The sequence below is a fragment of the Chionomys nivalis genome, chromosome 5, assembly GCF_950005125.1.
Source record: "Chionomys nivalis chromosome 5, mChiNiv1.1, whole genome shotgun sequence".
Taxonomy (NCBI): domain Eukaryota; kingdom Metazoa; phylum Chordata; class Mammalia; order Rodentia; family Cricetidae; genus Chionomys; species Chionomys nivalis.
Genome location: NC_080090.1, coordinates 82,110,162 through 82,135,571, shown reverse-complemented (window position 1 = coordinate 82,135,571; position 25,410 = coordinate 82,110,162). Strand labels below are relative to the sequence as shown.

General features: G+C 46.7%; 1 protein-coding gene across 2 annotated transcripts in view; it reads right to left on the bottom strand.

The window, feature by feature from the left end:
- Nr5a2 (nuclear receptor subfamily 5 group A member 2) overlaps nucleotides 1–24,977 on the bottom strand; it is a 120,678-nt gene extending 95,701 nt beyond the window's left edge. The window contains exons 1-5 of one of the 2 annotated variants that reach the window (XM_057769778.1): nucleotides 24,825–24,977; nucleotides 20,065–20,202; nucleotides 16,292–16,410; nucleotides 14,670–14,811; nucleotides 11,707–12,350 (exon numbers count right to left, since the gene is read on the bottom strand). In XM_057769778.1, the coding sequence (XP_057625761.1) occupies nucleotides 11,707–12,350; nucleotides 14,670–14,811; nucleotides 16,292–16,410; nucleotides 20,065–20,146 (987 nt within the window). In that variant the 5' untranslated portion in view covers nucleotides 20,147–20,202; nucleotides 24,825–24,977. Of the gene's footprint in view, nucleotides 1–11,706; nucleotides 12,351–14,669; nucleotides 14,812–16,291; nucleotides 16,411–20,064; nucleotides 20,575–24,824 lie in introns of those variants that run through there. The other variant, XM_057769779.1, reaches the window with a different exon arrangement.
- Between the last annotated feature and the right edge of the window lie 433 nt (nucleotides 24,978–25,410).

The window sequence follows — 25,410 nt, the reverse complement described above, 5'->3', positions numbered from 1 at the left end:
TCCTGGTAGGTGGTCTTGCTGTGGGCTTTGAAACCAGCACAAGGCCAGTTTCTACCAAGTTCGTACTGTGACTCTGCTGGCCTCTCCCTCTTCAGCCAAAGGCAGGCTTTAAACCTTAGGAGAATTATTCCTATAAAAGAAAAGCTTCTAACACAATGAGACACCGGATCAAGTTTGGGTGTAAAGTTCACCCTCTGTGTAGTGCGGCCTGAGGGGCATCTCTACATCTCCAGGACAATGTGCTCCCAGGAGACCAGCGGCACCACTCAAGGGCCTGGGGACTTTAGACTTCTGAGGTTTTTCTCCCCAGGTTTATGGCTATTCCTTTAGACTATACCACACAGGAAGAATTGGGGCTGGGAAGTAGCACAGTGTCAGAGTGCATTACTAGCCTGTAGGGGGCCCTGAGCTCAAACACACACCACATTTAAAAAAAAAATCATAGAATTGGTCATGGTAGGTAAACCATATGGCATCTGAATGTGATTCCCAAGGAAGGGAGAAATCAGGAAGTATAGGTGGCCATTATGCTGGACTGGATGGAAACATGGCTAAGAGACGAGCATCGAAACACATGTCAAGCAAAGAAACCAGAAGGCTGCTAAAGACAAAGGGGGAGGGGTTCTTTACTTTCTAAAGGAATATTCCCTTTACCTTTTAAAGTTAGCATATGAAGTGATGGGTTTTCATCCACACATATATACTCTGTTCTCATTTGTCCATGACCTGGACAGGGGAAATTTCAAAGTCACTTTCCTATGAGTGATACAGACCCCGTCTAGAAGCCAGCTTGCTAGGTCTGATGCCCAGTTTTCTCTCACTCTGGCCCGTAAGTGGGAATGCATACAGTAGAGCCACTGCACCCTCTATGAACAGTGACCCAGCAGAAGAATGGAACGGAAGTTCTGGCTGTGGCAGCCAGAGCCTGGCCTAGGGCTGTCTCATCAACTGCTTCTCTTATCTCATCCATGAGCCTCCTGAGTGCCTATGGCCATAGATCTAAGGGCGGGGCTAGACGAATGGTGGTCCACCATCCTACAATGCAGGATAACCAAATCCCAAGGCCCTGGGATCCTAAGGCAGAAACGACAAAGAATAAAGGAAGCTGCGGGGGAAGAGAGAAGACTCTGAACGGCTAAGAGGAGAGTGGAGAGGGTAAGGCAGATGACAGACAGTCCAGACCAGACTCCCAAGCAGCCAACAGGGCTCCCACCCCCTGGCTGTCCAGGTTCGTCTGGGATGAGATGGCCTAGAATCAGGTTTTACTGTCAGACGTCGGAGAAGTGGCCAGATGCTGGAGGAGGTGTCGGACTGTCCGTCCTTGTGTCTGACTGTGGGTGGCATTCTTGGGTTAGAGATGGATGTCTCGAACATCAGGAGTGGTTTAAACGCCCAATTCCCATGCAGCCATTCTGCAAACAGACACTGAGCTCCTGTGTGATCTACTTCCCAAGCTGCAGAAGAACAAGTCAGTGCGAAGCCATTCTTTAGTCATCCTGGGAAATAAAAGAATCTATTTCCCTTCACAGGTTCAGGGGGCAAAGTCCTTCAACAGTGCATGACGGGGTGTCAAACATGAGTCATGTTTGCTGGTTTCACTAGCCTGCTACCCATGGATGCCAGGCGCACACAAGGATCCAGGAACTCAAGCACAGGCAATCTTACCTCCCTATCCCTGAGGAGCTCATACTAGCAGACACACCACCCTCAGATCTGCCAGCAAAGGATGGCACATGCCTCAGAGTAAGCAAAGACACTCACTGCTATAAGCAAGCAGGCATGGAACCACTTCTAAGAGACAAGGTGACGAAACCACTCCTACAAACTATTCTGTAAGGAAATGGCACTGGCCCTGGGAGGCTGGAGAGGGCAGGCAAAGCCCACCCAGGTATTCACGAGTAGGAAGGACCACCACCCTGGTACTGCACACCTGGGGCCCTCTCTCTGTGCCTCCAGGTGTGGGCCAGTTTACACGAATGCTGTTTCCAGAACAGGCCTCTGCTCCCCAACAGACACTTGTCTGTTCTGAAGCAAGTTTAGTGTACGGGTCTATGTTCAATTTCCTACAACGGGCACCCTGAAGTAGAAGAAAATTGTTTTAGAAAGCAATGAATTTCCATATCCCTGAGCCCACTTAGGAAAAGGAACCCTACGCAGTAGGAAGTATCAACGTCCAAGACCTATGTGCATAGGTGTGGGTGGTGGCAATGGTGACAGTTAGGAAGCACTCTACAGCTTACGAAGGACTCCCCTTCTTCCCACACCTCCAAACTCATTCAGTCAGCCATGTTAACTTTAAGAACAAATTTTTTTTAAATATTTATTTATTATATATACAATATTCTGTCTGTGCTCACACCTGCAGGCCAGAAGAGGGCACCAGACCCTATTACAGATGGTTGTGAGCCACCATGTGGTTGCTGGGAATTGAACTCAGGACCTTTGGAAGAGCAGGCAATGCTCTTAACCTCTGAGCCATCTCTCCAGCCCCTTTAAGAACAAATTATGTGATTAAAAGGCCTGACTTATTTTAAAAAAATGAAGAAGTGAACGGTTTTTGGTTCGAGAGGGAATTCATTAGTTAAGACAGGGTTGTCCCCACGAGCCCCAGTTTGTCTATGAACTTGTGATCTTCCTGCCTCAGGCTTCTGGGTGCTGGCTTTGCAAGAAGGTGCCACCATACCCAGCTTGCATTTTTTTTTTTTTTACTAAATAATTAGCTCCTATCACTACAAACTGGAAGTCTCAGAAGTGTGATGAGGAACAGAGATGTCCCTTTGAGAACAAATATCTTGTATGACCCAGAATTTCTCCATTTCTCTTTGAACAAAAAGAGATCATAGGAGCCTGGCGTGGGAGGAACCTGGCGTGGTAGGCCAGGCTGAGATCCCAGCACTTGAGAGGGAGAGACAAGAGGATGGGGGTTTAAGGCTGGCCTAAGCCACACAATGTTCAAGTCTGAGGCCAACCTGAGCTACCTGAGTCCCTGTCTGAAGAAACTAAAACAAAAAGACCTGTATGGTGTGTTGTACTGGCTTCATAGCAGATGAAGGTCTGTCAGCACAGAGCTCAGCTTGCGGTACAAACCCAATAAAAACCACTGCTCTTCACCACCTGACCCCGGGCAAACCTTACTGTTCCCATCAGCTGCGGGCACACCCCTGACCTGACTTCTTCCTCTTAGATGTCTCAGCTGTGGCGCCGACCCTGATGCTCTCTCCCCAAACTCAACTAGATTACCAACAGACTAAGAATGGGAAGTTTGCTAGCTGTGTAAACCAAGCCAGTGTAAGGTAGGATACTGGCTTTAGAACAAGGGGTTTTTCCTTCTTTTAATTTTTTTTAATGTTTATTTTATTTATTTATTGTGTATATAGTATTCTGTCTACATGTATGCCTGCAAGCCAGAAGATGGCACCAGACCTCATTACAGATGGTTGTGAGCCACCATGTGGTTGCTGGGATTTGAACTCGGAACTTTTGGAAGAGCAGGCAATGCTCTTAACTGCCGAGCCATCACTCCAGCCCCCCTTCTTTTATTTTTTTATGAGCACTGATGTTTGACTTGCATATATCTCTGGGTGAGGGTGTCGGATACCATGGGACTGGAGTTACAGACAGTCATGAGCCACCATGTGGATGCTGGACTTGAACTCCATGTCCTCTGAAAGAGCAGTCGGTGTTCTTAACTGCTGAGCCTGAGGACTCTTTTCTTAAATGCAAAATGCTGGTTTTCCAGGGAGGCTTTGTCTCTGTGGTTATGGCTACGTGTGTTGTACTACGGCGGACATCAAGTTCAACAGGCTAGGAAGGTTAAATGGAGCTTGCAGCTTACAAATATATACTTACTAAACAAAGCAATTTAATCTTTCTGTTTCTGAGGGGATTTTTTGTTTTGTTTTGTTTGAGACAGGGTCTCGCTGTATAGCCCTGCCTGTCCCGGAAGTCACTCTGCAGACCAGACAAACCTTTGAACTCACAGAGATCCACATGTTCCACCACACATCTAACATCTAGCCTTAATTCTATTTTAAAGTCTCAAAGAACCACAAAAAGAAAAAGTAAAAGATAAGGATGAGGTGAAGAGGGGAGTTTACTAACAGGGAGTTAGAGGAATTCTGCAGCCTGATAGAACTGTTCACGTACCTGCATCCTGAGAATAACAAAGCCTAGGGAAGGGCTGGGAAATTATATTTTAATGAAAATGAACTATTAGTGGATGGAAGCTTCAAGGTGCCCCTTTTGTTTTGTTATACTTGTGTGAGACAAGGTCTTGCTATATAGCAAGCTGGCCTAGAACTCACCACACTGCCTCAGTCCCCTTAGTGCTGGGGTTACAGATGTGAACCCTGACAGCCTGTGATGCTTTCACGGAAACCCTGAGGAAGAACGGTGTCGGCTCAGCAAGTAAAAGGCACCTGCCATCAAAACAGACTACCGGTGTAGTCTGGGGACTCACATGGTGGGAGAACTGACTCCCAGAAGCTGTTGACTTCCACATGTGTGTGCCCGCACACGTACATATGCACACACAAATAAAATAATTTGAACTTAGAACCCACATACATAGGTTAATAATATTCCTCCCAAGCCGGGCGATGGTGGCGCACGCCTTTAATCCCAGCACTCGGGAGGCAGAAGCAGGCGGACCTCTGTGAGTTCGAGACCAGCCTGGTCTACAAGAGCTAGTTCCAAGACAGGAACCAAAGCCACAGAGAAACCCTGTCTCCCAGCCGGGTAGTGGTGGCGCACGTCTTTAATCCCAGCACTTGGCAGGCAGAGGCAGGTGGATCTCTGAGTTGGAGGCCAGCCTGGTCTACTACAAGAGCTAGTTCCAGGAAAGGCTCCAAAGCTACAGAGAAACCCTGTCTTGAAAATAATAATAATAATAAAAATAAAAGAATATTCCTCCCTACTGTCAGATGGGCATGTTCAACTACCCACCAATGAACTAACCAGAGCACAAACTACCCACGCAGGCAGCAGTGCCAAGCAGAGCTGATCCACCCAGTCTTCCAGTGAGCCAGTCTCTAGTGAGCCGAGAAGGAAATGCGGATAACAAGTTCTCATATATTCGCAAGTAAGTTTTATATTTACTCCCCCTCCCTCATCATCAGCAAGAGCACAGGATTCAGATCAGCCTGGAAGCTAGATACCAAAAGGGAGCCCAAAGACAGGGTACCAAACAGACTGGCTTATCCATTCTCCAGATTTACAAAGATGGAAGAAAACATTACTATCCACCCCTAGTGGAGGAAACCAGTCTCCCTATCGCCTTATAAATCTATGCGCGATGTATTTCTTTTATTGTGGCTTTTGTTTCATGGGCAACCAGCAGTAGAAGGTTTAATGTGATTTGCTTTGAGAAATTTAGTAGGAATATAAGATTAAAAGTTTCTTTCTTTGCAACCTTATTAATCTCTTTCTCAGATTAACTGTGCTGTACCCAGAGAACTGAAACAAGGGTAAGTGAGGTGTCTGCTGAAGGTTCTGGAAACGGGGTAAGTGAGCCTCAGCAGTGGAACTAACCCAGCCATTCCTGGTTCCAACTGCCAGGCAAAGGCAGAAAGCCAACTGGGCGGGGGATGCTCGACAGGCTCATAGACATCTATTCTCTCTCTCTCTCTCTCTGGGGCGGGGCAGCTCCTTTAAAAAAGGATGAGAGATGGAGAGATGGCTTGCTCCATGATTGAGAGTGCTTCCTGCTCTTTTTTTTTTTTTTTTTTTATATTTGGTTTTTCCAGACAGGGTTTCTCTGTAGCTTTGGAGCCTGTCCTGGAACTAGCTCTAGTAGATCAGGCTGGCTTCAAACTCACTGAGATCTGCCTGCCTCTGCCTCCTAAATGCTGGGATTAAAGGCGTGCGCCACCACCACCCGGTGCTTACTGCTCTTACAGAGGACTCAAGTTCCATTCCTCATTCACAATCACCTGTTATTCCACCTCTAGAGCCTTCTGGGCTGAGAGCAACTGTACTTGAACGCTCACACCCTCACACATACACACATATACACCATGACCATACATGATTAAAAATAAAACGAATCCTTTTTAAAAGTTTTGAAAATTGGGGCAGATGTAATACAAAGTATATTGGTTGGGAAAGATGAACTGTAGTCTGGTGGCATATAGCTTTAATCTCAGCAGAGGGAAATTGGGAATCAGAGACAGGTGAATCTCTGGGGCTGAGGCCAGTCTGGTCTCCATAGAGAATCCCAAGCCAGAGAGGACTACATAATAAGACCCCCATCTCAAAGAAAGAAAGAAGAGAGAAACAGAGAGAGACAGAGAGAGGAGAGAGAGAGAGAGAGAGAGAGAGAGGAAAAAAGAAAAATAATTGTTAATGCTAAAAATAAATGTGACTCTGCTTAGAAATTCTGTAATGGATCAGAGAAAGAGAAATCTTGCTCCCGCCTCTGCTGTTTTGATTTAGAGAAAACCACACTTAAGAGCTGGCTTCAACATGACTGAATTCCTTTGACACAAACTCCCCAAGTCTCTGAGACCTATTTTCCACAGAAATGCTAGTTACGAGTTTCAGTCAGGATTAATTTAGACTTTTTTTATTCCTACATGTATCAGAATCATTCATGGAGGGGAAGGTCTTCTGTATCCATTCCCAGAACCCTCTGAGGACATCTGGTCTCATTAAAAGATCAAATAGATACTCCAGATTCGTTAGTTGTTTAACAAAGTGGGAATCATTTTCTCACTGCACCGACGTTTGTGAGATATTCCAGTCACAGGTGATGCAGAACAGAGGGAAACGGACCCGCCTTCTTCCCTCTCAAGGAGGTCTCTTTCCAGCAGGATGGGGCAGTTAAGTCCATCCTGAACACAGGATGGTGTAAAACAAGTTCAGAGGGCCAGAGGTTTATGTCCCTTACGGCTGGCATTTGACCTGGATTTCAGTCCTGGTTCTCCTTCCGCTCATCTTTTCTGGAAGAAGGAACACACACTGCACATGCCCGTCCCAAGCTGAGAGCACAGGCCTGCATCAGGACTGGCCTTCTGAGAGCACGAGCATGCTCGTGGGACCCGAGTGTCTGGGAGGGAGGGCTTAGTGAGGCTGTGTAAAGCCCAGAAGAAGCACTAGCTGGTAGATCTACATGAAATGGCTCCCCAGTGGCTGAAAAGAATTATTGAGGCTTTCTAAAGTGACTCATTCCCTCTCCGGGGTCATCTGGGCTCAGGGAAAACCTGTCTTGCTGATTATTAGTAATTTAATGGTGGCGGTGATGGACTTCTGATAACCCAGAGATCCGCTTTAGCTTTACTGGCAAAGGTCTGTGGTCTGGGAGTCAAAGGTCAGAGCCTGTGTGTATGTGTCTGTTGTCTGTCTGCTTGTCTCTTTCGGTTTCTGTCCCTGTCTCTGCCTCTTTCTCTCTCTCTCTGCCCCCCCTCCCGTGTGTACTAGGGCCCTAGACACACAGAAAGTCTACTTCTCTGAGCCCGAGTCTCAGTCTTGCCTTTACCAGGGGCAAACAACACTCTCTGGAAAGACAGTCCAGAAGATAAAGTGTTTGCTTCTGACCCCTCCCGAGAACCCAGGTGAAAGAAAGGCTGAGTGGATGAGACGGCCAACCTGCCATCGCTGTGCAGCGGGAGGAGACAAAGTGTGGCACTGGCTGGCAGTGAGACTCCCTGCTTTTGCACTGGACTCCGGGAAAACCCTGCCTGGATACAGAAGCTGCAGAGTGGAGAATGATGGAGGGCGTTGGACCACAAACCCTGCCCACCACATGTGCACGTGGGAACATGCACACGTGCGAACACAAACACACCCATGCACACCCATGCACATATTAGGAGAGACAGAGAGGGACAGTGGGTACCACCTGATTCTCACCAGCGTTGGCTCTGAAAACCTAGGCAAACTCTCTCTAGGCAATGGGGACTGTGGATTCTACTTGGGCTTTTTCAAAAGTGTCAAGGGGCACTAATTTTTCTACTCAGGTGCCACTGTTTAGGATGATGGAGACCAAAGCTGTTTTGTCTGAGAATGAAAACCAGGCCAGCGGAGGCAACCATGTGCCCCCTTGATTCTTCCCCTTCTTTTTCTATTGTGCCCTTCAAGCCCCCCTTTTGTCATGGGTCGATTCCCACATGATGCTTTGTGACTGAGCCCCTTTTCACACATACCTCCCAGATAGGAAGCAAGCTCAAAACTACCCACCGGCCCTTCTGTCCCCCTAAATAAAGTCTGTCTTCTCTCCTTCTGACATGGTAGGAAGTGTAGCTGTGCATGTGATCAAGGGGTGGTTGGCAAAATTGCCTTATTATCCTATTATTTCCAGGAGCTTTCGGGGGGGAGGGGCAGGAGTGTAAGCAATCTGTTCCCTAAGTGTATCACTTGATGGGCCATTTACTGTGATAGTACCAGAAAACAAGCGCCTGGAGGTGACCGTACATTTCCCCAAATGAGACTTAAGTCACAACTTCAGCAGGAAGAAAGAAAGAAAGAAAGAAAGAAAGAAAGAAAGAAAGAAAGAAAGAAAGAAAGAAAGAAGGAAGACTTGGACTACAGGCTTTAGGCGTATCTTCGAGCCCATGCCGGGAAGAAGCCGGTTTGAGATGGCAGTGACAGGTAGGTGACAGCCAGTGGACGGACCGCAAAACCTTCCCTGGAGCAATGCTTCTCTAACTGCGGGTCAAGAGTGATTAGTGGGTCATGAAATCAATTTAGTGGGTCATGACCAGAATAAAAAGCAAAACAAAACATGAAATAAATGAGATGGGAGAAGAACAGAGGGTCCTAGAGTGAGTGTGACATGGAGGGGTCACAGAACAGCACGTGATACCTCGCTTCAGGGATGAGTGTGTACGTGAGTATGTTCAAGGTGTGTTTGGTATTCCATGTTCCAATGTATAGTGTATTTCCTACTGAGGGTCATACTTTAATAGTTTTGAAACTGCACACACACACACACAGACACACACACACAGACACACACACAGACACACACACAGCATTCCCAAGGACCAGCACTGGTTGTTTGTTTTGTTTTGTTTTGGAGATAAGGTGTCTTTGAGTAGCTTTGAAGCATGTCCTAAAGTCACTGTGTAGAGCAGGCTGGCCTTGAACTCACAGAGATCTGCCTGCCTCTGCCTTGGATTAAAGGCGTGTGCCACCACTGCCCAACCTGTTCTGTTTTTGTTTTTGTTTTGACAAAGTAAATTTATACACAAGCAGAAGAAGCCCTCCTCTCCTAATCTTTGATTAAGCCATCCTGAAGTTACGGAGTTCTATTTTTTGTTTTCTGAAAAACACTTAAGCTGAGTGGATCCTGGTTTTCTGTCCCCTGGGGGATTTTCCCAGCCCTCATAGGTACTCTGGTGTTTGTACATTTTTACTTTCCTTTTTCAATTTATTTCCTATGATGACAGCCGGCCAAGCGCATTAAACAACAGTGTAAAGATGTCAATGCCCCATTCCAAACCAAGACATTGATATTTCAGGCACATTGAAGCCCCGTGCCATTGGAAAGAATCAATGGCACTCCAGAATTTAGCTGCGAGGAAGGACATTTGAAAAATGACGACTTTCCCGACATCCCTGAAGGCTAACTGGGGGCTAGCCTCATTCACTTACTAACCTTTTCTTTTGTATATATATTTACACACATAAACATAATTAATACACATAATTATTCTGATGCTGATTGTTAAAACATACATCTCTTCAGCTGTGTTTCTAAAAGAACTTTGCTGTCCTTTCTTGTTTTGAGTTGAGACAGGGTCTCATTCTGTAACCCCAGGTTGACCTTGAACTCACTGCAAGCCTCCTACCTCAACCTTTTGGTTATTGGGATCACAAGAATATGCATTCATACCAGGTTGGGTTGTTTTTCCTTTCAGGAATTCCATACAAATATTATTTACAGAATTGTTAGAAACTTTAGGAAGAGATACCTTTATCTCATCCAACCTCATATTCATCTTATACAACTAACTTGCTATGGGTTGCTTTGGTTATTCATTACAATACAATCATACCATCCAGGAACACTTGATTCACACTGTTTCCCAGTGCCATGTTAATAATGTAAGATTGAATATAAGATTGTTAGACCAAGACTGAGCCTTTTATCAAACAACTATGATAAAGAAAGTACCCCTCACTGTGCCTGCAGTATGGCAGACCTGCAGGGCTCAGCGCCTTTCGCGTGCATTCATGTCCCTCCTTGCAGAACCACCTCAACACAAGCATCGCACGTGTAGTTTTATAGGCGAGAGCACCAAGACTTGGCAAGGCCCAATCCCTGCCCGTGGCAGACACAGCTATAGACCCAGAAGACGTCATTCAGCTCAAGTCCACCTAATTGCTCCTACTCTGCTTTCCTCGTTTATATATGCCACTTCACCTTCCAATTGCAGGCAAAAACACTTTCAGTTTTAAGTAGCTCATCTGTCCTCTTAGGGACATGGTTATGAATATAAAAGCACCCAGAATATGAAAGTGTCTGGTTTTTGCTTTTTAAATAAAGGATGCTCGGTCACAGAGTGCAGAGCACCTGGCCTTATCATGCTTGCTCAGAGCTTTCTGTTTGCTCTCTGCAGCCAGGTCGCTTCACCCTCAGCCACCTTTCTGGGTAGCAATAAAGGGCAGGAGAAAAAGGGCAGGGTGCACTGCCACCGCCGCATGCTGGTGGCGTTTTGTTTCCACTCACATGCGTGCCGGTGCCCCAAGACTTCTACGACAGACATCAGTTCCCCCTAGCACATAGCTTCATGGTTCCCTACCCCTCTGCCTGCACGACCCATTTTAACAGTAAGCCTTTCTGCTGAAAGTCTCCATCACACTGGGTATCAGAATCCACAGACACTGCTCGTCACCTCCCCCACCATGACAGCAGAACCACGACGTTGATTTTTTTTTATAATGAAAAGGCCTGAGAAAATCAAAGGTTAGGATTTTGCTTACGTCGGGAATGGAATGATTAGTAACAAAATGTGGCTTGGTTATCACTCAGATTCCAAACTCCTAAATAACTTTCCTGTATTAATTCAGTTTTAAGTTTCAGGAAATAAAATAATTATGGAGTTAAACAGAGATCCTTATGCAAACAACTGCTGTGTTTACAACGTCCCAATCCATTTGCTGAAACCACAGAGATTTGCAAGGAACCTAGCAGACAAACACTCACCATTGGCTTACTCCCCCACGCAATAGCAGTCAGCATCCTACTGGCATCTGCTCGGAAAACAATGCTTTTACCACCCTAATGTCAAGGCAAACAAACAGTAAATGCCTATTTGATTCTACCAACCAGTGCTATCATTTGTGCTTTGCAGGACCCGAGCAGTGAAATACAGGCATTTTTCTCCTTTGAAAAGAAACCTTCAAGATGACATCATTATAAGATGGTTTGTGACTTGACCATTTTTTTATAAAATGAGTTTAGTAGCTGTTTCATGTTATATTTGGGGGGGGGGGAAACAAACCGTCTCTTTGAGTTAAAAGCGTTGGGTGCATTCTGCTATATGGAAACAAAACTACTTAAATGTCATGTTAAACACCATATCCCAATTGGGAGCTACACAGAACAAAAGCCCTATCGAGTCAAGCTATAGTAACCCTGCAGTAATGGTCACAAAACGCTCTCTTCCTTAAGTCATAAACACAAAAGGAAAACATATTCTAAGCACCGAGAGCATAAGGAACGGTCAGAACGGTCAGAGGAGGGTAGGTCATGACTTGGCATACCTTCAGTTCCCTGAAGAAGATACTACTCCTGGCCCACTCAACGATGGTGAAGAGCGTCTGGTCCGCCATTTTGCACATAAGCCCAAACGTGTTCAGTTTTTCGTGCTTGCCTCGGTTTGCCTGCTCTTGCTGTAAGAAACTCGAGATTTTTACTTGAATTTGAGGCTCCTCTCGTTCACACTTCAAAAGTTCCAGTATCAGGTGTGGGATGCTGGCTGGCGAGCTTGTCTGGTAACCATCCATGTAGGAGTAACCCATCATTGACTCCGGCGAGCTGGTGTAGGGATCTGGGTACTCGGACTTGATGGCCCGGCTAGGAAAGTGACCATATGGTTGGTAACCTTGCAGGCTGCCATGGGGAGGCATTGCCATGCTAATGGGAGATGTGACAAAGGGACTCCTGTCATAGTCTGCGGGAGGCAAGGCAGCATGGTTCAGAGGTAGGCCTTTGGTGGAATGCATGTTTTGGATTGCTGAGGAGATGGTCAGATCTGAGGGCATCGCTTGGATCACCTGAGACATGGCTTCCAGCTTAAGTCCATTGGCTCGAATGAGGGCTTTCTTCTGTTGTTTTAGGGCCCTGTCTCTCTTGTACATTGGCCCAAACTTATTCCTGCCTCCTCGCATGCGGTCAGCTCTTACAGCTATCGACAGAGGAGAAAGGAAGGGTATACAAGAGGGAGTTAGTAGCGTTCTGCAAAATCTCTAGGCATTTCAAAACATTGATAATTCATAGGAAGTGAATTGTACGTGTGTTTTCACTATAAAAACCCGTGTGTGTATGTGTGTGTGTGCGCGCACGCATGCGTGCGCACGTTTGTTTTTTTTGTTTTGTTTTGTTTTCTAGACAGGGTTTCTTTGTAGCTTTGGAGCCTGCCCTGGAACTAGCTCTTGTAGACCAGGCTGGCCGTGAACTCACAAAGATCCGCCTGTCTCTGCCTCTGAATGCTGGGATTAAAGGCGTGTGCCACTACCACCTGGTTAAATTCCAAGATATTCCAAGAAAAAAAAATGTCTCCTGACAAATTCTTTCCTTTAAGTGGGTTTTGTTATCAAAAAACATATTTTGGGTAACCAAGAAAGTATTAGTCCATTGTAGACTAAAAAGTTTCACAACAGATTTTTAATATTCATGGGGGGCAGGTTCTTTTCTGGGTGGGTCAGTTTCTAGTATGCAAGCTATGTCATGGCTTCTCAAGGAAGCCAAATTGTATACCCGCTGTGCATCTGAGTGGGTTTGTGTCCATGGCACAAGGACCATTTTTCTTTTTCTTTGTTTTAAAGAAGAGAATAAGCCCATTCTAGGTTAAGTAGTTTTTCTCCCAGCATCTTCCTTGTGCCTTGTGATTTCTGGATACTTTGTTATAAAAGTTAGTTAGGGAGAGGCTCTTGGAAAACCCCTGTCACCTGGACTTGATGAGACCACCTCAGAAAACCCACCAGCCACACTTTGAATTTAAGTGGGACTGATCAGAAGGATAAACAAAGTCATTCCTGAGGCTCTGCTGAGCTACAGTGGTGTGGCGGTCAGTAGAGCTCTCCAGGTCCACCCCAGTGGCCAGTGGTGACTGGACAGAACCCAGCAACCTTTCACAGTCTGGGGCATGTTGAGATTGCTGGAGGTCAAGTTGAGCCTTTTAACCTTAGGATTAGCATTCACACTAAAAATTTATTGTGAATTCTAAGTACCCACAATTCTACACTGAATCATAAGAGTTCTCCAATGAGATAATTTATCAAACATTCTGCTGTTGTATGGCTAAGATGGGCAACTCACACACAATTAGCGCAGCGAAATATTGAGGCTAAAAACACACAATCTCTTTTCATTCCCTGAAAATCAAGTGACATTGGATGGAATGACATCATTTGAGTTTCAGCATTCCATCTTCTGCTCTTGTAGCTAACATCTGCCACTGTTTGGCAACTAAAGGGACTGATGATAAAATTAATAAGCCTCCATTATTTCCCTTCTCAATCTCCTCCTGAAAGTAGTCCCTGTGCTCACCAAAGTGGCTGCTTCTATTTGAACAAATTTGTTAGCAATTTGGCAGATTTACCCCCAAACACAACTCATTTAATTTTTTTTTCAGGATATCTGCCAAGAGTAAGTTCTAGGTGACAGAAAACCTCCAAATAAAGTAGCTTGTGTCTCCCAGATCAAATGAAGTGCATCCTAGACCAGCGCTGGTCCCCCACCATGTTACGTTATTTGCAGTCTGTTTAATCTGTGGAAGGCCAGAAGGTCAAAGGCTGGAGAATAGCAGCACGCCATAACAGTCATGAAGTCCAAATTATTTACAGCAGTCACATATTAACCCCGCTGCCTGCCAAGCTGAACCCCACAGCATTTTTCAACAGTTTAGTGGGACTTTTTAAGGACCCTTCTCTTGGGCTCAATGCTACTGATTTGGGTCCATTGCCTTGCGTGCTGTCTGCTTCCCGGTTGTTGAATTGTATAGATGCAGTTATTACCTTTTCCTTTAAAAAAGAAATAGATGTATACCTTACTGCTATTAAAAAATAAAAGTCTATATAAGAAATTCCTTTCACAATGTAAAACTAACTTTTCTCAGGAACTGTCAAATGAATAACAAGTATGACAAGCATACCAATTTTCTTTAAAAAAAATACTAGGGCATCTTGATTTAGAAAGAATTAAGTTTTTTTTTCATTTTATTTTTCAATTCTTTACAAATTAATTGCATTTTTTTCTTGGTAGAGTTGCTTCCGTCTTGTTGACTTTTTTGATATCATACTCCAAACTAAAAAGGAGAGCAGAACAACTTCTATAATTCTCTTTTGTTCCCCAGTAGATGTTACCAGATTTAAACGACAGATGAAACAACAACAAAAAAAATATTTCCCATCATTCTCAATAGTGTTAAAAAGCTAGAAAAGGAATGTCCCCATACTACATGTTCTAAAGTCCATGTCCCGGGAGACTTAATTGGCAGTCTTACCTTCTAGCTTCATTCCAACACTTAGACATTTTTGGAATCGACAGTAAGGACAGCGTTTTCTCTGTGTCTTGTCAATTTGGCAGTTCTGGTTTTCTATACATGTGTACCTTTTATTGTTCTGGACTGTTCGCTTAAAAAACCCCTACAAGACAGAGAAAACAGTGAGGCAAAACCTGCTTCTCCTATTATTGTGCTCTAAGGAAATCGCCAGAAAACCCTTTCAATGTGCCCGTGAGCCCTTATGTGGTTGATTCACATTACAGTAAGACCAGCCCTCCACAGCAGTGCCTGGCCTCAGGGAACAGTTTTCTGGCCCCAGGATTATATTCCTGAAGAATTATGTCAATTTCATACCATTTCGTTCCGATATAAGAAAAAAAATACACTCTATATTGACAGATTTTTTTTTAAATCTGGTTTCCTATTAATTAACATTAATGTTCCAAACAGAGGTAAGACACAGAGCCCTGCATTGTTTTTAGGTAATATCAAGCCATTTCGGTCACACACCATTGTAAAATGCCAGTGTTAGAATGAATAGCAAAACACCTCAGATCTTTTACAAATGTCAACACTCGATAGTTAAAAGGAAAAGGACTTCAAGAGCAAAATGGGGAAATGCTCCTAATGCCAATGGAACCCAATCAAGGGTGGGAACTGAGTTTTAAAAATTCAGCTAATAGAAACACTCTGCACACATGCAGGGACACGCACACAGCCCACGGCGCTGAACTGATGCCTGCCTTGCACTCCACGGGACTGATCAGAGATACAGTGTATGGCTTTCATATAGAGTTGACACCTCGTACCCTTGCTTATCTGACTGACCGCAAACGAACAATCTTATTTTGTTGTGGAAAGTGAAGGGGGGGGGGGGTTCCTAGCAGTGGTTTAAATAAAGGCAGTTTTCTACTTCAAAGAGTATGTTGAGAAAAAAATACAGAAAACTGAATTTATGGAACTATAAAAAACCTGACACAACTCTTAAGATCTTGACAAGAGTAGTAATAAAGGACGGTGACCGTACACAAAGTCCCTGCATTTAAATAAGTCACGTGATACACTTAAGAAAACTGTTCAATCAGAAACTAAAAATCTTGTTTCATGGTATCTTAATATAAATTCCAAAAGAAAAAAAAACCTTTAAATTACATTTGGAATCCCATCAGGATGAAACGAAGCAGTTGGGAATTCAGATTTTCATGTCTTCTGGACTAAGAAAAAGATTCCAACTTGAAACAGAGACTACTCTAAAGTTAAAGTGTTCTTGGGATACACTGTCATGTTGCCTTTCAAGAACGATGTTTTAAACATATATAAATCAAGCAGAATCAATATTTAGAACTGTTAGAAATGAAGTCCTCCTATAGATACATCATTGTGCCACAATAAACTAGTTTAAAGCCGCCAGACTGGCAAGTTTTCTAAAGAGCACAGGTATCTTTGCCTTTTGAACTAAGTCAAACATATTTTAAGTTACTGGTCTCCCTTTGGCACCTCTGCCTCCATTTTTTTAGTTGAAAAAAAAAAGGAAACAGCTTAAGTTTAGCTTTGAAGGGTAATCCAGTGGTCTGTTTTCTGGTCTGAACATTCTATTTTGGTAGCAGTAAAAAAAAGCGAACCTTGCAGCTTTCACAGGTAAGGAGACCATAATGGTACCCGGATACTTTATCTCCACACACAGGACATAGCTCTTCGAGATCTTCATCATAGGAGTAATTCACCATTTTAAATTGAGACACTGAAACAAAAAGAGAAATGTGCACACGTGCCCTATTAATTCCCAATATAGGTATTAAAGCTGGAAAAACAAAGGTATTTTGGTGGTTGATGACCAAATATCATCAGGAAAAATAAAAAATTTTAACCAACTGGCATTAAAGAAAACTACTTTTACACAATGAAAGGAAAACACCTCTGGGCATCAGTGAACATGCACGTCATTGTTTTTAAATTTAAAAATAATTCCAACTTTTTTGGTTAACATTTTAAACTGACCACTGTTCAACAAAAGCCAACAACAGATCAGAATAGAAGCATTGAACAATACAAAGCAATAACCTTATATTGTTTTTAAGCCTCTAACATCCCCAAATGTCACCTTTGCCTAAGAGTAAAATCAGGCAGTAAGTGACTGACACACTCTTGAAGGGGTTGGCTCTAAGTATACCTCACTTTGCGAGGCTAGCAATGCTAATTTACACATGCTACTTGGAGAGCAATGAAGCCTCAGAAACCTGCTTCTCTGAAGCAAACGCCCCCCCCCCCACACACACCCCTTTAACAACAGCCTGTGGCTCCCAAGGTTCAAGTCTGTTAGATTAATCAAAACATTCAGTTCCGTATTGACTGTAGTTCTGTTCTGACCACTTTCATCTCCTCACGTTTGAAAATGTCCTGTGAAAATAAAAACAAGGAAGAGGAGAGCACACCCGGAAGGCGCAGAAACAGACGAGGAAAAGAAACACACACGACAGTTTAGCAGAGTTCTAGAGCTTGGTAAGGAAAATCACAAGTTTCCCATAAGTCACTGCAAAGCATAAACACCTTCAAGATTGCCCGGTTGAACAGAAATCAGGCCAGGCATCCTGGCTCACTGTGGGGAGTACTATGGCTAGGGACACTAATCCACAAAGGCCCCAGACACGTGAACATCAGTGGCCAGCAGATCCCAAGGAACCATTAGATGAGACTGAAAAACCACTTCGGTCAAGCCCCCACCCCAACTCCCAAGCGGTTGGCAAACAGAACAGGGGTGGGCCAACATCCAGGCAAGGGGCAGGTCTGGATAACCGGCCAGCACCGGTGCTCTCTGCACCCTCTTTAAACCCTCTGTGCACCGGGCTCTTGGGCTCCTTGCTCAACCCTCCTCTACCCAAAGGCGCACAAACTCCAAAGAGAGTTTGCTTTAAGTTAATCAGTGGCACGGCAAGGGGCGGGACGGGGGAGGGGTACCCACAGCCTGGCAGAGGTTTCCTCAGATTTGTTTACTAAAAAGGAAATGGAGAAATAACCCCTACCCCCACAGCCAAATTACTATGCCTCTTTAATTATCAGGTAATATCCCTATTCTTTTAAAACAGTTTACCCTACACACACACACCCCAGTCTTGATGGAGTATCTGTTCTCCGTAGACTATTACTTAAGTTGGCCTGAGAGAAAGCAACAGTTTGCAAAGACCTCGGGAAGAGGCTCCAGCAAAGGCAGTCACTGGATTCGGGAACTTAGAAACAAGGGTTGCTGAGCGCGCCTCCCAGCAGCATTGCCAGCCTGAATTCCAACTCTCAATGAGAGACAGCGCCACTCTAGGGAACCAGGACCTGGGGGTTTGGGAGAAGCTGCGGGTTGGGGAAATTTATTTACGAGGCTTTGCAAACTCATGACTTGTGTACCAGGTACACTTCTGAGGGGGGGGGCGGTGCTTTACCAGATGTGTGTTCTCTTCTGTCTCCCAACAAAGTAAACTCTAACTTCACATTTAAGAGTATCGTATTAGCAACCACTTATACTCCCCGTGCTCATCTGGGAGATGCCACATGGAAAAAAAATGAGGCCCATCTTCAGGTAAAATCTAGAGTCTGAGTGGGGAGAGGTACATCTGAGAGGCCAGGGCATTGTTTTGGGTTTTGTTTTGTTACTCACAGGATCCTCCGCGACACCTGAATGAAGATTTGAACCAAATCCACCCAGGCAAAGAAACGCCTGGGAGCCCGGAGAGGGAACAACCGAGCCCTGAAAGGCTAGGTACTCTGAGAATTTCCCTTAAATTGCATTCCCCATGCTGCCTGAGAATCTAGTGAGAGATTCTCTTTCTGGGTTCCCAGTCCAAGTAGGGGTGAGCTACCCTGTTGAGTGAAATCTACCAGCGCGTGTGCGCTCAGCTCAGACAGCAAAACACTGCTGAAGCCGCACCAGGCTTTTCCCACGCTGCTTTCAAACCCAGGGCCAAGCAACCTAGGGGTGATCTACTAGCGCCTTGCACAAAGGCAAGCTTGGAAGTTGGAGGCCTGAAGGGCCCTCTCAAATTTAAAAAAAAAAAAAAAAGCTACCAGGGCATCTCTCTCTAGTCGTCCGTACACCCTGTATTTCTTTCTATTGCGCTGTTTTTCCGGCGTCCGCAACCGCCTATCCCGAATGTCTGCTCCGGGGCAGGAAGTAGCAAGAACCGGGTCCTCCTGCCGGGAGGAAATTTAGCAGAGCTGGAGGGCAGGGCGCAGGAAACCGGCCTGAGGCACTTCGGAGGAATTTCCCCAGGTGCACCTCTTTCGGCCAACAAGGTTCTCAGCAGCAGCAGACACAAAAAGTTAGTCTGGGGACTTCGGCCGGGGAATTTCTAAAGCGCTGCTCAGGGACTTAGAGACCCCAAGATCACCCAAGATAACGGCCCACCCACATGCCTGACACCCCTTTATCCTGTGCGGCTAGACAACCCTAGGTTTCCCTACCAGAGCACGCGGGGAAAGGGGGCGGGGGGGAGGCACAGCCTACCCAGCACTATAGAACGCAACAGCCCCGAGCACTGCTCAACGCCTCTGACTGGTTCAAGTTCGCGCAGAAGGGCCGCAGGAAGCTTCGGGGATCACAAGCCGGCTGACCCGAACATCCTGAACTCTGGTAGGAGCGAAGATGGAAGAACCTTTCCTAGCATTGTTCCCAGTCTGGCCCGTAGCTAAGATAAAAGTTCTAAAGAAAATACAGCAGATGAGATTGGATCTTTTTCTAATATCAACCATGAGCAGGGACGCCAACGGGATAGCAGTAGTCACAGCTGGGGTACAGACAAGGCAATGAGCTAATCCTAAGCACAACCTTGCATTTGACACTCTGCTGGGCGGGATGGAGTTGAGGTGTGCTTTTAAGTTATGCCAGCAGTTTTGGAGTTGCCCAAATCCTAAGCAGCTGCTGGATCCGGCTAGGCTTTCGGGGTGCTCACAGATTCTAACATCAACTGCTTTCCTGTGATGTTTTCTTGTATATACTTGGCTCTCCTAGTCAATCTTTTCCCTCTACACGGGAGCATTAAAGTGTGCGACAGTTCGAACAACCTCGAACTGGGGTTCCCAGTGAGAGATTCCGTTCCTCAGAAGATTATCCCATGCTACCTTTAGCGTTAAGCTGTCCCAGCCCCAGTTGGCTCTGAGCTCGAAGTCTCTACTTAATTAGAAGTGGCCAGTTAGATATTGATGAGAAAGCACCGTCCGCCTAAGTTCAAGTGCCATTAACTTTTATGCTTGCTCCTAAGAAGGAGGCCGACGCACCGCCCGGCAGCCTGTAGCAGGCTGAGACCTGCCAGCCGGGCTGTCCTGGTGTCCATGCCGCAGGAGGCTGAAGCCCGCAGGGTCAGTACGAGGGTGGAAAAGCCAGGAGCTGGAACGCCGCACCGCAATTCCTTACCTTGCATGTTTTCCGGCATCTGCCCCTGTTCCCCATGCGATCGGGCCAGTCCTGGGGCTTCCGTCTCCACTTTGGGCAGCATGACAAGGCGGCAGCGGGCGGGAATGGGGTGTCGGTGTCGGTCCGGAAGCCCAGCACCTGGACACGGGCAGCACAGATTCAACTCCGGCAGGCAGAGAGAAGGGGTGACGAGCGTACCCGCTCACCCACCCGGTCGCTGGAGCTGCCAGGCAGGACTTCAGAGTCCTGTCCGGTCTCGCAGCTTCAGAGCTGTTCCTGAGCTGCGTGCGGGAGATCCCCGCTACCAAGCCACACTAAGAAGAGCGCGTCCTGCTGCCGGGATTCTGCTCCGCGAAGGCGGAGGCAGCGACGGCCAGGGCGCTGCTGCCCGGGACAGCGATCTGTGCGCGCGCCGCGCTCCGGAGGGCAGCAGAGGCGGCCGCCAGCTGCTACTGCTGCAGCGGCTGAACGGCTCCAGGACTCCTTCCCCTCCCTGCACTCTCTCCCTGTCTCAGGATCGGCAGGGGGTCTCTCGGTCCCTCTCTCTCTCTCTCTCTCTCTCTCTCTCTCTCTCTCTCTCTCTCTCTCTCTCTCTCTCTCTCTCTCTCTCTCTCTCTCTTCTCTCCCCACCTCTACTGTCCTCTCCTCTCTTCTCCGCCCCTTTCCCCTATCTCCTTTAGCTCTCTGTCTCTCTTGCTCGCTCGCTAACACAAATGTGGAGTTCTGAAGTTCCAACCATCCACTACCCTCCGGTCGAGAGCCACCCTTTCCAGCCCCGAGGGTGACAATGCCGGGAGGAAAGGGGAAGACCCGCTGGAGAAGAGAGGTAAGGGGGTTGGGGGGGGGGGCGGTGAGAGGTGAGACAGTGAATGGGGACGCAGGTTCCGGACTCAGGTCGGACACTAGTGGCTAGCCAATAAGGAAGCTCTGGCCTCGGTGCGTGCCCCAACCTCTTCACCCCGCCTTAATCTACTCCCACCTCACCACAGCCTCGGGCGGGAGGGGTGGGTGGGGGATGTAAATGCTACTAGGTTTCTAGCTGCGGAGAAGCGACCTGTGTCTGAGCAAAGCAGCCAAGGATGTGAAGGCTGAGCGGCCATTTAAAAGAGCTGAGGGGAGGCAAGGAGAAGGTTTGGGGTGTGGGAGTGTCGGTGGTCCTCGCGTGAGTGTGAGGAAGAGGAGACCCGGTAGGAGTGAAGTGCCCACTTAAAGCACCTAGAAAAGAAAAAGTATGTTGAATTTATAAATGGAGGGTGGTTGATCCCGCTATCAAGGTCCTCCTTGCGCACAGAAATCTGAGAGGGCACAGAAATCTGAGAGGCACGCCAGGAGTGGCTGGGCCCTAAAGAACCCAAGGGCTAGGACTCACTTTGGGGACGACTAACTAAAGTCACTGAGATTTCTTTCACTAACTTTGAGTAAATGACAGCCACTCCTGCTTCCCCAGGCTGCTCTCCAGCCCAGCTTCCCCCTTAGAAGAAACACTTCAATTGAGTCAAAGATTATCTTGGTGAAAGACTTCCTGATTTCAGTGAGAGCTGCGTTTCCACGCAGGACGGAGAGATCAGCCCCAGCTTTAAAGTCCCTTTGGTGGGGCTCATCCACCCAACGCCTCCAAAGCAGCATGTTTTAAAGAAAAAGTTTAAAAGAACCATCTGTTATGCAAGCTCTTAAGCCAACAGTCCAGCCACGTCTTCAAAGTTTTCAGATCCCTTCCCAACAAGATGAAAAACATTCTCCCTAGCCTCCAAGACCCGCGCAAAAAGCTCCATATCCAGGGTCTGCCGTGCAACTGGGCAATTATCAGAGTCCACCCACAAAGGGGTGAATTTGAATCTCAAAAGATTTGAATTTATTCTATTTAAATAACATAGAGATAACATCAACTGCCCAGTCTAGTAGTTAATGAATATGAAATTATTCCCATCATCACGTAGTACACTTTTGAGATAGCCATTGTTGGCTAGCAATTCAAATATATTGACTCTCTAAACTGATTTATCTTTTTGCTTATATATATATGTATACATATATATATATTCAGAATCCAAATTGTTTAATTTTCAGTTTTTGCAGCATCTTTAGGGTTCTTAGAAAACCAATGTGGCCCAAGCAAGTCCCTTCTAGCTACAAAGATTGAGGGGGGCTGCCATTTAGTTTGTATGGAGGAGTGGGCTGAATTTGCTTATATTAGTTATCATTAAGCTCAAGTTTTCATGTTAGTATCAAGTCACAATGTCAATACACTTTCACTATTGCCCGTTATTTAAGACATCACTTTGAATTACAGATACATATTCTTACATAGTTCAGAAAGGGAGCAAATCTCCAGGCTCAAATCATTACTCAGCGCCTGCCTTACTTTGGAGTTCAGGCAAAGTTAAGAAACCAGTTTTATTTCAAAGTTTTTAAAACAGCCTCCACTCGCTGCAACTCTCGGAGTTCTCTTAGCCTTTGTTCATTATCTTTCTACCCACAGCCAAGAAAGAATGCAGGGCTCCAGCTTGGTCTGCACCTTGGGGTACGAGAGGGGGCTCCCAGACTTGCAGGAAACTGAAATAAAACTCTGGCAGACCCTTGTGATCTTACTGTGGCAAAAGAAAAAGAAGAGAGAAAAGGCAAGGAAAGAAAGAAAGAGAGAGAGAGAGAGAGAGAGAGAGAGAAGCCAGAACCAGAAGCTGAGGCTGACCCAGTGAGGTGATCTTTGCGGGCACTTCTGGGCCAGGAGGGACTTGCTTAGGCCAAGTTAGTGGCTTCCCCACCTCCAGCTCAATTTGTGGTCCTCCCCCTCCAGGACTTCTTCCAAAGACAGGGTGATGGCTGCCAAAGGTCAAAGGGGGCTTTCATATCTTCCCACTGGTAGACTTTCCAAGAAAAAGCCTCACAAATGGGGGCAGGGGAGGACAGGGAATAAAGTATTGAAGATAAAGTTGAAAAGAATCTGGCCTTGGACATTAAAGTCATGCTTCTGGCCTTCCCTAGGTCTGAGGATCTCCGCTAAGCAGAGCCTCTGACTAGCAGCCAACTAAGTGCTTCTAACGGATAGAGATCTGAAGAATGGAGAAATTGCCTTTCTGCCAGGTGTTATACCTACCTCCCCATCTTTAATCCCAGCACTTGGGAGGCAGAAGCAGGAGGATCTCTGTGAGTTCGGAGTTCAGCCTGGTCTATGGTCTCTATAGTTACTACAGGTCACTTAGAGCTTCATAGTAAGACCCTCTCTCTCTCTCTCTCTCTCTCTCTCTCTCTCTCTCTCTCTCTCTCTCTCTCTCTCTCTCTCACACACACACACACACACACACACACACACTCACATCCGACAGAATTTTCCTAGAAACCAAGGGGACTCTGACCCCCACCACCTCCACAGTAGAACGAGTTACCTAGAATCAGCCTCATTTCAGATTTCCAGGGTCTAAAACCACCGCCGGCGGTTTTCAAGGTGGGGAAATCTACAGGAGCTGGGTTTTGTCAGAAATTCAAAGGCACGCTCACGTTTTCCCCTGAGTCTTTTCTCAAGTTTGGGGGGAGTGGCCGAACCTCATGCTGAAGGAGGGGTGAGGGAATCAAGCTTCCCTGCTCCTTCCCATCCCTCAGAGTGCTACCTCCCAATGCCGGCAACACTACCCCGAGTCCTTCACCCTTCAATTCCGTTAGGTGGTAGCGACCCCGCTGAAGCAGGGAACCAGCTTGTTCCGTGCCTTTGGCCGCCTCCGGCGGTCTCAAAGACTGTTCCCGAAGAAGCGGAGCTCAGGGTGTCCATCTTCCACTACCCGAGATAGTTCAAGATGCCTGTGGCTTCAAATGAGGTTTAAGAGACTAAATGGCTGGGGGAGAGGAGGTAGATGGGATGAAAGAAAGTACATCAAGACCTCTGTGACCAAAATGCGGATGCTAGCTACGGTTAAAATGGTCCCCAGAATGCATCATAACCTGGGCCTCCGCAGGAGCTATCTTTTATCAAATGCCACTTAGCCTCTTTATGGAAGCCCAGGTAGGAATTTACCTCGGCCTTCTTGTGGCAGATACTTAAAGACAAGCTCCCCATAGCTTCCGTGAGCGTTCCGAATTTCTCTGGCACTCCGGGGTCAACTTCTAGCAAACTTCTCCCTCCTCACCCCTCCCCCGCGCCTCCTCCTTTCCAGCAAGGGTAGTCTCCCGGGCTCGCCCTTCCCGGCTTTGACTTTGTCTTCAAGTGTTGATTGACGGTTGCAATTACAAAGGATGATAGCTCGGGGAGGCTCCCGCAGCCTTGATGAGCGCGAGAAGCGCAGGCCTGGCATATTTTATCCAGCCTCGGCGTTCCGGGGCCGTGCGCGCCCCATTCACCCAGCTGGCTGGAGATGAGGAGGTCTCGCACTCCCCACCCACGAGGATGGAGCCGCGGGTTCTCCTCCGGTCCTCTCCTTCCCGAGGTCGCGCCACTCGGTGCAGCGCACACGGAGAACAGCCTGCCCTTGACCTGACCTATGTGCCCGTCCGCCCGGAGCGCCTACCCAACTCCTGGCTGCAGCAGAAAAAAAAGTCAACATTTTCAGGACCAATTCAAATTTCCTGAGCTCTACAGCAGAGTAGCTGACACCGCTTTCCCGAGCACCTGGGAAGACGAATCTTGGAGCGACCCGCCCAATTTAGCAACAAACTTGCAAAACTTTATCCCCCGTAAACAAAACTCTAAGGCTTCCTCCCCAGTTCCCACTTTCTCTCCCTCTCTTTCTCTCTCTTTCTCTGGTGTTTTAAAAAGAAACAAGGAAAGTTACCTTTCTTGTGCTACGTATCTACGTATCATTTACTTCTCAAGCGAGGGAAGAATCCTAGGCTTTTGTGTTTTTTAAAAGTCTTCACCTGGCCGCGACAGTCCAAGGAAAAAGAGAAACGAATTTATCAGCTCCTGAAGCTCGAGCTTCCTTATTTTTCCCATTCCACCCGCTTAAAAAGCCCATCGGAAGCTGCAAAAGTCAGTGGAGCAAACACTGCATTTTGCCTGCGGGCTCTAGGGATTGAACTCCCAGGCTCACGCCCTCACCCGGAGCGCTTTGTTTTCAAAAGAACTGAGCTGCGTTTCAGCACAGCTGAAGGCTATGGAGCACCCTACAGTTCGTCGAAACTTTGCAAAACAAAACACAAGTTGGAACTGAGTCGCCTTCAACCCTCCCCCCCCCCCCTTTGAAAAATGTTTTTAAAACTCCCTTTGTGTTGCCTGTACCAAATAAGCAACTCGGGCCGCCCGCTGCGGGGGTGGACATCCCGCCCCCTCCCTGGGGGAGGGGAGGGCAGGTAACCAGTCAGATTTTGGGCAAATCCACTGATTCACAATTCTAATAAATACCCCCTCCCGGCCTTTAC